At 38.1% G+C, this 13,868-nt stretch overlaps 1 protein-coding gene across 1 annotated transcript in view; it reads right to left on the bottom strand.

Annotated features, from left to right (window-relative positions):
• LUZP2 (leucine zipper protein 2) overlaps positions 1-13,868 on the bottom strand; it is a gene marked incomplete at both ends in the record, with an annotated part of 198,677 nt that overhangs the window by 33,215 nt on the left and 151,594 nt on the right. Inside the window, one exon of the mRNA XM_082485408.1 lies at positions 10,236-10,400. Within this exon, the coding sequence (XP_082341534.1) occupies positions 10,236-10,400 (165 nt within the window). The remainder of the gene's footprint in view (positions 1-10,235; positions 10,401-13,868) is intronic.

Here is a 13,868-nt window from a genome sequence, read left to right as displayed (position 1 = left end):
CACTTGATACAGATCATGTGACTTCAAATTTCTTCTAACAAGTATTTGTTTAGCAGTAGTTCTAGATGTCTATTGTAAACGTATCTTGTAGCCAAAACAACAAGAGAAGGAAATAGAATTAATTAGGTTTGAAAAACAGGAGAAGGTTCTGTTGCATCATCATAGGTATAAGTATTATTAGAGAAAAAACTTGTTAATATATTTATACATGTCAATTACCTATATACTACATTATATCTAAACCCATAATTTCCCATTCCCTTAATAACTGCTAAATTTTACCATCAGTTTTCTTATAGATTGGGCACATTGGAATACCTAATATTTTGTAGTATGCAAAGTGCAAGGATGGCCAGAGAGATGGCTATAACCTCAAGGGTACAACTACGTGCATAAGTACACCTTCTACTTCATGTATAAACACACCTTGTATTTATCTTCATTTTCCCATTATTTCTAGCGTTTAAAAACAGGCTATCCTTTACTGCAGAGGAGAAAACATCCAAACTTTCTTTTATAAAACTATTAAGATACTTAAGCATCTTAAGGTAGAGGTTTTTTTGATGTTATAATCCTTAAGAAACTGAAACAACCGAATAAACACATTCGTTCAATAACAGTCTTGATTTTCTACAGCCATCACAAAGGAAAAAGCAATTAGCTGCGGGATAATGAACATTGTATAACACTTCTTACGCTTCCGAGCAGCAATAATACACAGCGCCAGAAAATGCTTTATAGGCAATTACAGCCTTCCCAGATGAACAAAAGCAGCTACCGAAGTTACAGTCACAGACACGAACATCTGTATTTTCAGACAAAACCAAAGCCAAACACTCTCAACGCGGGAAGAGTTACGCACCCCCGGAGGACTGACTCGCTGAAGCTGGAACTCTTCTGAACCACGAGTTGAGCGTCAAAAACGAGGTCCCTTGGAAAAATGCTTTTCCTTTTGAGACTTCGATTTTTTTTTTTTTTTTGCCCAATCATGCCTTAAAAGTGGCTTTCTTATTGATTTAAGAACAGACAGGAATCCTGGCAGAGGAAGCTTTTCCAAAATAAAGTCTGTTGGCTTACAATTGCCTGTTTCTTTAAGTCTGTTCTAATAAAAGCGGTTGTTTTTATAAAAAAAATACCTGACAATCTAATTACCATCATGACCACAGTTCCATCAACAGAGATGAGGACTATTATTTTCCAAAAGATATGAGAACACAGGATTCCATAAATAATCTGTAAACTACCTCAAAATATTGAGTAATAAAAAAGATTCGATAGTCATTTATTACATAACTCAATTTTTGCACCGCTTCAAACATTGAATTTAAGCACCATCCATTTAACTTCTAAGGTTTTGAACAAATATAGGCTTGATACTGATTTTTTTTTGTGTTTTAATTGAATGTCTGCTCTTCCATTATATGACAGCTCATTCCTTCAGATTATATTACTTTCTTCTTGACAATAAAATAAATAACATTTTAGATTTATGCAATAATAAATGTAGAATAAGGAAGAGCTTAACAATTTTGGAAGATGAGGAGACTTCAGATGGAAGCCAGTAGGTGATTTCTTAAATTGCTCAAGACTAAATTGAACTTGAACGCTGTGGGTTTACCACCAGTCCATTCTGCGTTTCTTCTGCTTTACAACTCAATGCAATGCTTTTCATCAAATTGCTAGAAAACTCCTATTAACGGCCAAAATGCTCAGAGTCAATCGATATTTTCTTTGTGAATTTTTTCCAAGCCCTGTCTTTGCTCAAAACAACGAAAAAGATCGCTTAACTCTCTCTAATGTTTCCCACTTGGCTCCATACACACATATCACGTGAGACTCTGTAAGGGCAGATTAACAATACGTATTGGGTACACGATACCTGCATTAATAATTTTGAAATAAATCTTTACTATATCGTTGGGTAGCAAAATTCCCTTGGGGGTACTTTCACAATTACATTCAAGTTTGTAAGCCACTTCAAATGATTAATTCGATCCTCTGCACCTTTTGTGTCTCCTTTTACACGTAACACTGGTAGAAGAAAAGTATTAATACTAACAAATCTTAAAATAGGTTTACTAATGTGCAACTGCAAAGGCACATACATTCAGTTTCATTTTCATTGCTCACATGGGCGTATTTTTTGATGAAACGTGACAAACGTCAGCTAGGAAAGTCACAAGATAAAACAATGTGTTACTATTTTTCTGTTAAACGCAACGTTAACTAAAATTAGAAATACTGCGCATTTCCCCAGTCACCTCCACTGTCACGGGGTGGGGGGTGGGGGGGTGGGGGAAGAGAAACACTGACGAAACCATTGTGTGATGAGGTATGAGTAGGTGAGGAAAGATATCTCTAAAATAATAACATCTGAAAAGTAATTATGGGGATCTTCTCTTTTTCGTTTTTGACGGAGAAAAAGACGAGTCAGCTTGTCCGGAAAGCTGCTGAATGTCACAGCAAGCCTGAGGCTGCTCCAGCGCGGGGACCGGGGTTTAGACTGAAGCAGAATTTCAGAAGATGGATGTGAACTGCCCGTGCTAATCCCCAGGTCCACACGAGACCATTAGCCATACCTAATAAACCGTTATTCTGATGTTATTTAAAACATTCCTTAAGAAATTTAAATTTGATATACTTATGTCCCTTTCCAGCCATCGTCAAGCGTTAACCCACAGTAATTTTGAGACAGATTATATAATAGATTGTGGGAGACTTTATAGAGACATCCGACAGGTAAAGTCATTAATTAAAAAAGAGGATATTCGGAGTAACACTTTGGAGTATTCTACGTACACAAACTGACCTCTAGTTACCAGCCACAAAAAGTGCAGTAATAAATGGTTACCAGTTACCTCTTCAGCCCGTTAGCTCATTGCTAATTTCAGAGTTGAACTCTGGGGTAATGGGCCAGTCCAGCTACTTATAGTCTCTAACAAGGAGGAGTGAGGTCAACTAGTTAATGAAGTGAAGATAATTATAAAGAACGCGTCACTAAAACTTGAAGGAGAATGATATTGGTTTTGGGTTATGGATTAAATAAGAGATGCCAGGTGCTTTTTTTCCAATTTCCCTTGATTGTAGTCAGTTGAAAAAAAAAAAAAAAAAAAAACTCTAGAACTAATTTACTATCAAGATAATGTGCTAATAATGAAGACTTCTTTAAAGTAAGTAATAAAAGCAAAGAGCTTCAGCTTTCAATTTAACGATCTCTGGTGTTAAACGGTTTCCAGCATGTAATAAAATTTTATTAAAAATTAGTCACTGAAGAAAAAGGGCTGTAGAAAAAGTCCTGTGGAAGATTTCTGAGGCAACAGCAAAAAATACTCAATCTGAAGCAAATTCTGAAAATAAACGATATGAGGAAGAGTTGGCAAACTCTTATGAATCATCGCTAAAAATAATACAAGACTATGGTTGGCATCTGGTTGATCATAATGAGAATAAAAGTCTGTAAGACCAAAGAGAGCTATAAAAAGCAGAACAGGAGAGACTTACATGAAGAAACAGGTCATGCTAGTCATGCTTCTGCAATTAAATTACCTTTTATCTTTTTAAAAACAAATTTCTTACTACATTAGCCTTACAGATACCGATAGCACCCGAGATGTCTATGGCGAATACTTTAGAAGGAGACACGTATTTGTAACTTTCTTTGAAATTAAATTCTAAAACAATGGAGAGTGTCATTTTTCAGTGCTGCTTCATTCTCATAATGTTTGTGCATTAGGAAAGGGTTATATGATTGTATGTCATTACCGCGTATTGCAAAATGTGGCTGACTCTGCACTTCGTAATTGCCTGTGCCTTTTTTTAATTACGGTTTTCCGATCCCTGGGCTGAATGCAATGATCTACAGGTCACTGGAACTGCAGGTGTCAGTGAGAGCTCATTAACTCTGGCAGAAGCGAAGTTTGAGGCAACAACAGTAGAAAAGCACCGCGGTACCACAGAGGCCGACTTCCTAAGGCTTTACCGGAGCACCAGTCTATTCGCTGCCCCCGATGCTCTTACTGTTCCCTTAGAGCTGACCACAGATATTATATTTTGTGCCCTGAGGCTCAACCTCCCTTTCCTCTGATAAATGTTATGAGGATACCCGCGACTTTTTTCTTTTCCCCCCTCAATTGCGAGCGCACAATTAATTTCCACATAAATCCAGGCGTGCAATGCTACGCCTGTGTTGGTTTGTATTATACCCTAATGTTCAACGAGGCGAAAAGTTTTGCTCGTTGTTTCAGGTCCAACCTCATATTTTCTGACCTCTTTGAAACAGATCCTTTAACAAAGCTGCCTCAGACAATACTGGACCCATTGTTCTCTCAGATCTGGATGCTCGTTTTATAAGGAAATAAACAGCCTAATGAGGAGATTTATTATTTTTAAGTTTAAGGAAGGACAGGTGTCAGAAGGGAATATTCCGCTAGGCAGAATGAGACAATGATGCCGAAAAGGAGTAATTTAGGAGAAATGGTGAGGAGTATGTAGCACCAAAGAACAGCAGAATGAAAGGAAGCAGGGAAATAGAGGAAAAAAAACTGAGCAGTACAGCTTTTCTCTGCCCTCCTGGTCTGAAATACCAGACAGATACAGAGGATGATTCGGGCAACGACGAGGAAACATGCAGCAAAAAAAAATCAATGGAAAATTGGAAAAGAACAGTCACAAATATTTTACATTTTAAAGCTTTGGTTTTCTAAATCCTCAGATAGAGACCATGTTACCAAAAAGTGGGTACATATTGTGAATTTCAGATATACAATTCATTTGACTAATATCTTTTTTTTAATTCGGACTACCATCTTTTATTTTTCAGAAGTCCATTTGCCCATCTTTCTGCCTCTGGAATGGGGTTATTACACACAAGATTTGGGGTGCCTGCTGACAAAAAAACCATAATGTCAGTTTGAAATGTAATGCCTAAAGAGAAATATCTTCCACGTTACCTCTGTTATACAGAGGTCACCCTGAGTAAAAATAATCAGAAACATTAGGAAAACCTTCAGTGTCTTAATCTTTCCTATAAGAACAGAAATAGGTCCATAATTATATCTGTTGTTTTATAGGTTCTTGAGCAAAGAATGTTCAATTGCTTTGTTTAAAGGGTCAGAACCTTCATTTATATTGGAATATTATGATTAATTCTATGAACGGTAATAGCTCTGATTTTGGAAAACAGAAATTATTTCCTGAAGTAATTTGTTCTGATTTAAGCTTCTTTCTTGACCTAAAAACGGAGAGAGCTGAGATGATATATTGCTACATTCACCTGGTTAATTTTTCATGAATCTGAAGTTATTCTGTTAGTTTTCCAGGATCTACAAAAACACTCTTAGAGGACAATTTAAAAAAAACTCTGTTCAGTCTTCATAAACATGGATTGGGTCCCACCTGCACTTTCCAAACATTTCTTCATTCCTTCAAAAGGTATATGTATATTTTGAAGAAATATACACATATAACTGAAATGTTTTTCAATTTCCTAGCCAATACTATAATTATAATATCCTACAGTACTATCAGTAATATGATAATAACTGTATAATTATTTATGCTAAATATTAGTTAACTATTGTATCATTATTTTGCCTAAATATTTATATCAGTCATTTCTGCTTTTGTAGAATGAACTGGATAAGGTCTAAAGCCTAAGAAATATTCTGGCTTCCGAAGATAAATCATAGATCCTTTTTAAATAGGTTATTAAAAAAAACTTCAAAACCCCCGGTTAAATTAGCGAAGCTAAGACTCTTGACACTACAATCGTCTTATTTTTTCCGCAGCCTTGCTCTGTGCCTGTACTAGATGCTCAGTAACTATGCACTCAGAAAAACCGTGAGCTTAAATTTCACCTAAATACGTCATTTTTGCACCAACAGAGAAAACTCAGCCTCCCGCTTTCCTATACGGCCATTTCAAAAAGCTTTTCAGAGTTTACCTTGTTCCTGACCAGCTTTCCATGCTTGTACCTTCTTTAAACAGTCTCACAAGCTCTCAACAAGAAGGCTTTCTCAGGTTTAATAAAGATATAAAGTTCCTCAAGTTCACTTTGACGGGCAGCGAATGAAGTACTTAATCCCAGAGAGAAGGAGGATGGCCCACAGCACTTCAACTTCTCTGAATTGTTACACTCATCAATGTACGTTGGAGTCCACAATAGTCACAATATGTGAGGCAGAAGCAACAGCTCCTCGTAGAAGTTTGGACCACAAAAGCAGATGCATTTTCTTCTGAGATCTTTACATCTTTTAAAAATGGAGCGGCAGTTCCCCTTTCAGTCTGTACTACGCATTTCTACAGAAGGATAGTTCTCATTCCTATTCAGCCCCTATTTCCTCCGTCAAGAGGAGGACACCGAAGTGGCACTCATAGGCGGTCTTTCCACCTCCACTGTGAACGGTATGGGAGGGGGTGTCAGTCCGCGCCGTTTGAAATTCCTGCGCATTTCCACTCTTAAAATAGTGCAGTTCACAAAATACACAAAAACCACAGGGCATTTATAATGAAGGAATTCATTTGGGGAATACACAAAACAACGTTTTTGCATTAGGCAAAAAAAAATGTAGAGCAAATTAGTCTCTATTATTCCGGTATCTGTGTCACTGTATTCCCCATCATTTGTGCGTTCGACCTCGCTACTGGAAATAGACTTTTCTTCTGATTTTGATTTGCCGTTAATTTTCCACAGTGTTACTAAAGCTCCTTTTATTGCATTCAGAGCGCGGGTATATTTACTCTGTAGAGCCAAATGTATTTGAATGACGGCATCTATTATTTATTTTTTTTTTTTAAGATAGAATGTTAACCTATTTTAGAAAGAGGAATTAAAGCGAATGGAGTAAGAACGCGCTCCTTCTACTTGCTCGGTATAAATTCACAGAGTTGTTTGTTATGCCGAGATAGAGCAAGTGCAGAAAATGCCTGGATAGGAAGCCGGTGCTCCGATTCACGGCTTCTACCGCCCCCCATTTCCCACAGCAGGTAGCCCAGTCAATGTTACAGTTTCCATCCGTTAACAACACTCTCTAAGTACCCAGGTCCGCGGGCACTCCTCTGCAGATGAAAAAGGAAAGCGGACTTTCAGTCCACCTCCTTTTTCTTCATTTTTCTCTTTCCTCATCGCCTCTGTAAGGGGCACGAGGCAAGGAAATTGCTACAGCCAGAGCCAGACCCGACAACTCTCAACTAGTTGGGAAGCATTTTCCACTGGCGGAACACAGAAAGGCAATTGCTGCGACATCGCAGTGCCAAAGAAACTATATAGTAAAAATAACTGCCAATAATCCAGAAAGTTCAAGACCTCATAGTTCAGGATTAATGATCGGCCTTCTGGTTATGCCTGGGTTTGGTTGTGAGTGTCATGGAACCTCTATGCACAGAGCCCGAAATCCCTTCGTAATGGTTGATGCTTTCAAGCACCAGTATCGGTGTTTACAGCAGGTACGCGGCAGGGAAAATGGGTTTGGTCTGAAATATTAGCGCCAATTCAAATTGTAAATTCTGTACTTTATGTTCTTGTGCATTGTAAATGTCACAAAACGCACAGACTGATACTGCTTTTGGTCACTTCAAGGGAACTTTTTCCATTATTTGAATATAAGAATTCCCCATTACTACCCGCTCTTCCAAATTACTGAGCTATCCAGAACAACAGCTTTTTCTGCACCTATTCAGGCACGTCTGTGCACTGATTTTTTTAAACCTGATTTACTCTTCTTCATATCACATTTTCTAGAAAGACCAAAATACCTCACCAGGAAACCAATTTTTAAAATGGACCTTCCCAAGAAATTTGGCAATTGGCTTTCCCAATTATCCTTTCTACACCATGTTCTTGTGTTGAATATCATCTCTAACACCCGCTCGTGTATTATGGTTACCAATTATGAACACAAACATACAAACTAATTATTTCCAACCTTTTTTTTTTAAGCAGGAAGCACCCCAATCCCGGGGATGATTGTCCCCGAGTGATACATGTACCGTGCACCACATGACGTACCCTTCAAGGGATTTAAAACATGTTTGACGTTTGTGGAAAGCAATTTTTAGGCTGGATGAGAATACCTTTGAAATAAGATATTTACCAGACAAATCAGCGTTTCTTTTCTGAAGGTGAGACTGCTGCTTATCAGACATGACAAGATGCACAAGTGCTGCTCATTTTTACGTACGAAAACATATTTAAGTAATCACACACATTTATATTCACCTAAAAAATACTAGCCTGCTATCTCAAAATGTTTATGCAAATTTAATAAAAAAAAAAAGAAAGCTACACATCGGTAGTTGGAGTTAGTTGGTTCGTAAGAGGAAGAAAAAGCCAAGGAAAAGATACATAAGAATGGATGTCATAAAAAAAAAGCCTTCTAAAATACAGCTCAAGCACAAAGGGTATAATTCTGGACTGGGTACGATTCTTTGACAACCTATTTCACAGTAGCAGATTTCAGTGATTTAATAATCACAGATAATGCACAGATTTATAATAACGAGGTGTCAATGTGTGGAAGAAGAGGATTGCAGACCATTATTTTCTCAGACATTTTCATGGCATGTGCCAAGTGCAGAGAAATGTGAGCAATGTCTTTTCAAGAGGCAGCGTAATTTATTCACGCACTTTTGGATACAGAAGACTGAATGCCGGTTCTCAAAAGGCCGGAGCGCAGAAATCCTGACGCATTTTACAAACAGGAACATTAAACACAAAATCTATGACCGTGGAAAAAACAAGGAAGAGCATTCGGTGTTTCATGAAAAAAAAAAAACCATGAAAAATCTAATTCTGATCTCTACACTGTATTCCCATTTCTTTCGTTGCACCGCAGCGATACCTTCAAAACCAAAGAGACCTCAAATGCTTCAAAGGCTCTGACCCTACGCCAATCTTAACCACAGGCAGCGTGGCTTGGTGGGCCTTATCCTTCAGGACACCTACGCTTTCATGATAGCGGCACAAACACTTCCAACCCGAAGAGAAGGACAATAAGAACAAGATAGACAATCCTACAGCCACAGTAATTAGGAGGAACGTCCTCCTGAGAGCCCAGAGTGAAGCTCAGACTGCACGACCTACAAAAGAAGAGTCCACTCTCCTGCAGAACATAGAACCAGCGATCTTAATCTAAATGAGCATCAATATCACCATGTGCTGCTATTAATTAACACGGTGCTTTGTTTCCAGGGGTAGTAATTTTTGGGAAAGAAGGTTTCTTCCTACAAAACAGTTATTAAGGAACTGACAATCATTATTGTAAGAGTGGCAATGTGAGACCCAGTTTTATAATTATATTCTGCTTTCTGAAATTATATTTCAATTTTAATTGCACACAAACCACGACATACATTACTAATTTTTGGCTTCAGCCTCTGTACTAATGGTGAATATCAACAGCTGCTGCATAAAAATGACAAATTGGCTATGAGTTAGCGATTCCTATTTATATTTCAGGAAAGAGTTTTGGAATTTAAGGAGGACATTACCGTGTCCTTCAGCCATTCTTCTGCAAATCTCCCTCTTTTATTGAAATCACAGATTTCTTCTAGATCTATTGAACTGGTGAATACATGAGCAAAATGCAACCCCGAAGATGAAAAGTATCAGGACAGTTGTTAATCACTTTAAATCTTGACTATATTAAAATGCTTTGATCTCTTGAATGAAAACACTTTTCCTCAATTTTTTTTCTCATGCTTTCCCCTAAACGGCCCTTCCCATCTTGCATGGTTGGAATATTCCTTGTGGCCTATTATCAATTCCATAGATCCCTTTTGGCAAATTTGATTTGGGTGTCCCAGACTATTTTATGTTTTTATATCAGTCCTTTTCACTAAAAAAAAAACACAACAAGGAAAAAGTGTCTTACTGTTTAGTGTTATATTACCACAAACTCACTATCAGTGCCTGACAGGTAAATAATCCTATGAATGAGCATCTTCACTTATTTTAAATGCAAATCCATCTTCCTTGTAGATTTAGTATGCAGACATGGTCCATTTAGCAAATGATAGATAGAATTTTCTTCCTCAGCAAAAAAAAAGAAGCTGCTTCCCAACTTTAAAAAAAGTTTATTGACATCAGAAACAAGCTTAGAATTATCCTCAGAATTCATCATAATCTTTCAATGAATTTCAAATCCTCCTTAGTTCCAGTTTGATGCTCTTACTGGAAGAAGTTTCAAAGATGTTTAAGAAAAAAACCAACAAACTAAAAACCAAGAGAGAAACCATACCTTGGTGCTTGTCACTTGAAATGCAACTTTCGAGCCCTTTGTAACTGGGGATGTCAGCTTCTCAGCTGGTTTTGAAGGGATTAGATTCGTAGCGGGAGGCTGATTGTGCAGAACGGAAGACAGGCAAAGCTGCACGGTCTCCTTCAGAGCTTTCAGCTGTGACTCCTGCGGAGAATAAGAAATCACCACTTCTCTAAGGTGTGTTATTAGGAACAGAATCGCTTGCTTTCTCTTTCTGCGTTTCTCAGGCGTTTAGGAGCAGCTGCTGCTTCTTCTTATTAACGGAAGAAATTAAGGCTGTTTAAAGCAGGTTTTTGCACATGATTAGGTTACTGCGCGTTACGCACCAAACTGCCTAGAAAGTCATTGCGCTCCTCCGTTTTCTCCATGCAGTTTTATCCACATCGATTATGGTAAATAACTAAGTGTAATTGTATCGGAAAAGAAACGAAAATACAATCTACCAGACTTTTACATATAATAGCTAGAGAGAAGTAAACCTTCACAAGTATTGCAAAGAGGCAGACCTTGCATGGAATTTTGTTTATAACGTTCAGAATAATTGGTATTTCTCCACAGATTATAAAGATTGATTTTAATCCAACAAAGACAACTTTCCTCACAAGCATATTATGCTGTTGTAGTGTATAGTAAATAAACCATAGGCCTTTTCATCTGTTAAGAATATGATTGTCTAGATCCATTACTGTCCATCAAGCCAAAATAAAACATTTAAGTGGCGAAATCCTCGCAACTCATGTTGGAAAACTGCTATTTTACTCACAGAAATACAGATAGATGTATTAATGAAAACAGCAGCCTATCGCCGAAATAAGCCGAGACAGTAAGAACACTGAGATAACTACGGCACTGAGGAAATCTCATTTTAAATCTTTGCTCCATCACGGCAAGTCACTTAAAGTCAAATGTTAAATATTGAGGTAACTTCCTTATGCTCATTTCAGGTCAGGTTGGGCACCATTTGGCCTTAGAACAAATCCTGCTCTTATTCTTTGTATGAAGGATATGCCTATAACTACATCAGCCCATTTTGACCTTCAAAGATTTTTTTGAAGATACGTAAATCAAGGATTGTGAGGTATGCTATGGCAAAAGTGAATGGAAAATATATGTATATGCAACATGTTACACACTACGTATTATATATGTGAAATATCGCACACACAACAGAAAAATATTTCACAGTTATATGAATAGCAAGCAATGGCATTCAGCATACAGCACCTTATTTTAGTTTATTTGCTGAACAAATGCCTTTTAGAAACAGAGAAATATTCCGTGTCTTATATCAGATACATTCCCTGGTTCCCGTTCAGGGGAAGTTTATCTCATAACTGGGAAAATCTGAGTGTTTCTTTAAAAATAAACAAAAAGAGTTAGTAGGGTATATTTCAGTGGTAGGATCAAAGACAACCACAAAAAGACTACTAATGCGCAGCACAATAAGGCAAATCAAAGAAATGGGAGATGGAATGGAGTTCGGTTTGTTTGCAAACAGACAAAATTGAATGCCTTTCCCTTAAGATGTGTGCAGTGAGGAGGAATGCTACATTATCATCAAAGAGGACAGCACTTTGTATGAATAACTGCTTATTAAAATGTATGAACCTCGAGTCAGACCGATATGTCTCTGACCTAACGGCAATGTAAAAGGGAAAGGGTTACCTTATCCATCTGACTCGGGGAACTTTTAATTTCTAATTGACATCATGAGATCTTAGCAGACTTCTTTTCATGTAATGTGTCTTTTCCCCTGCCTTTTCAAGCCGTGACTGCACAGAGAACATAAATCACCGTTTGACATAGTCAAAATAAGCTCAGACACCAAACCGGCAGAGGCGGCAGACTGTCTAATTTTGCTTGAAGATATGGACTCAGCCATTATAGCACTGTATGACCCGAGTGCTCCCTGCAAATCGCACCGGTCTCAAACAACACTCCTTCCCATCTGGAAATCCCTCTGGATAATTTCTCATCCTCTCCTCTGCTGCCCCTGCCATCCAGCGCTTGTTCTGCCTTGCCTACGCCCAACCGTTTTGCCATTCCAAAAGTTAGAGCGGAATATTTTGTTTTCATCCTGTGGGTAGCAAAATTCAATTCTGACTTCGCTGACAGGAGATCTATGAACGGGAGGCACGAGGATATAACTTAAGGAGACACTACCGGAACCAAGGACGTTGTTTGACAAAGTTCTCGATAACCTTGCGTAGATGTGGTTGTGGTCAAAACAGGCTCCTTGCCAGTTAAAATGCTGCCAACATATGACACACGTCTTCAGATTTCCCAGATCTGTTTATACTCTTGTCATGTGGTTGGATCCAATATAGGATAATTTGGGCTGCGGTAATGCAAAATTTGTCACTCTTCCAAGGGTCCATCACGGGAACTAGAAAAGTGCTGTGGCGTAAACAGACTTATGAGAGACACCAAGTCCACTGTCAGCACAAAACTGAAGAAAAACACAATTTAACGCCTATTTATAGGCACAGCCGGAGATTTGATCACTTCATTATTCATTTCAAATACAGCTCATGTTCCCAAAATGCACATTGCTTGATATATAGCTTCTAGTCCTTTAGCTGAAACTGTGTGTGCTAACAATGTCAAAACACTTAAGGCCAAGGCTTCGCCGAAGACAGGGAGGGACCATTGGCCATTTCTAACTCTTTTAAGTTCGTAGTTCATACAGAAAAGCTCTTAACCAGGGGAAAAAAGTACCTGCAACTTAAAGGGTCTTATCACTCTGCAGTTAGCACTAGTCAAAGACAGGTATTTCTAGTCTCGTAAAACTGTCTCACTGTTCTCACTGGTATGGACTTTGCCTTTTTCCGTCCTTTGCGCTGCCTTTTTAACTCCTGTTTGCCGTTTCCACTGCACTTTCGCAGCACGTAAGCGATGGCTCCATCCAAAGACTCTCTCAATGATAATTTGCGAGAAGATAACACCGGGCTTCCGGTAAACCTAGGGAACGCTAACTGAGCCCTGAATTAAAATTCTATAATATTTAATAGGAAAGAAACAGAGGGTCAGAGAAGTCGGTTGGGTGTGCTGCAAATCCCCTTTTAATTTGCAGACAGAATCCCTTAATAGCAATCTCATTAAAAGCTCCTGATGTCAAATGTTCTTTGCTTTCTCCTTCACAACTGCCTGCATTACAATGAATAACTGCTTTTAGAAGATATTTACGGCAAGCACTGCTCTCTTGCCATTGCCACAGATGGTATATTGGCACCAAAGAGAGACCGTGTCTGTGAGTGTTATACGAGCAAAGAAAAAACATGCTTAACTTTTAAATTAATACGTGGAGTGGTTCAGTTGAGTGTACTCACAAGAAACGCACGATATATCACCAGACAACAACATGGGTTTGGATAATGCTGTTGTGAGCAATGCTTAAATAAATGACATTTTGCAATGCTGGACGCAAATCCTCACTCAAGAGGATGATTTATTGACTGCAATATGGAAGATTAAAGAAAAATGCTTTTAGTGAGAGGGGTATACTTTTTTTTAACCGTCTAATGGAACCTGAAAATACTAGAAACCTAACAAAAAACGTAGTCTTTGATATTGTAGTGAAGTGTTTTCCTTCCTGATAAACTGCTTCCCTAT

The sequence above is a fragment of the Vanellus vanellus genome (assembly GCF_965231255.1).
Source record: "Vanellus vanellus genome assembly, chromosome: 6".
Lineage (NCBI taxonomy): Eukaryota > Metazoa > Chordata > Aves > Charadriiformes > Charadriidae > Vanellus > Vanellus vanellus.
Note: the sequence above shows the minus strand (reverse complement) of the source record. Positions and strands in the feature narration are given on the sequence as shown.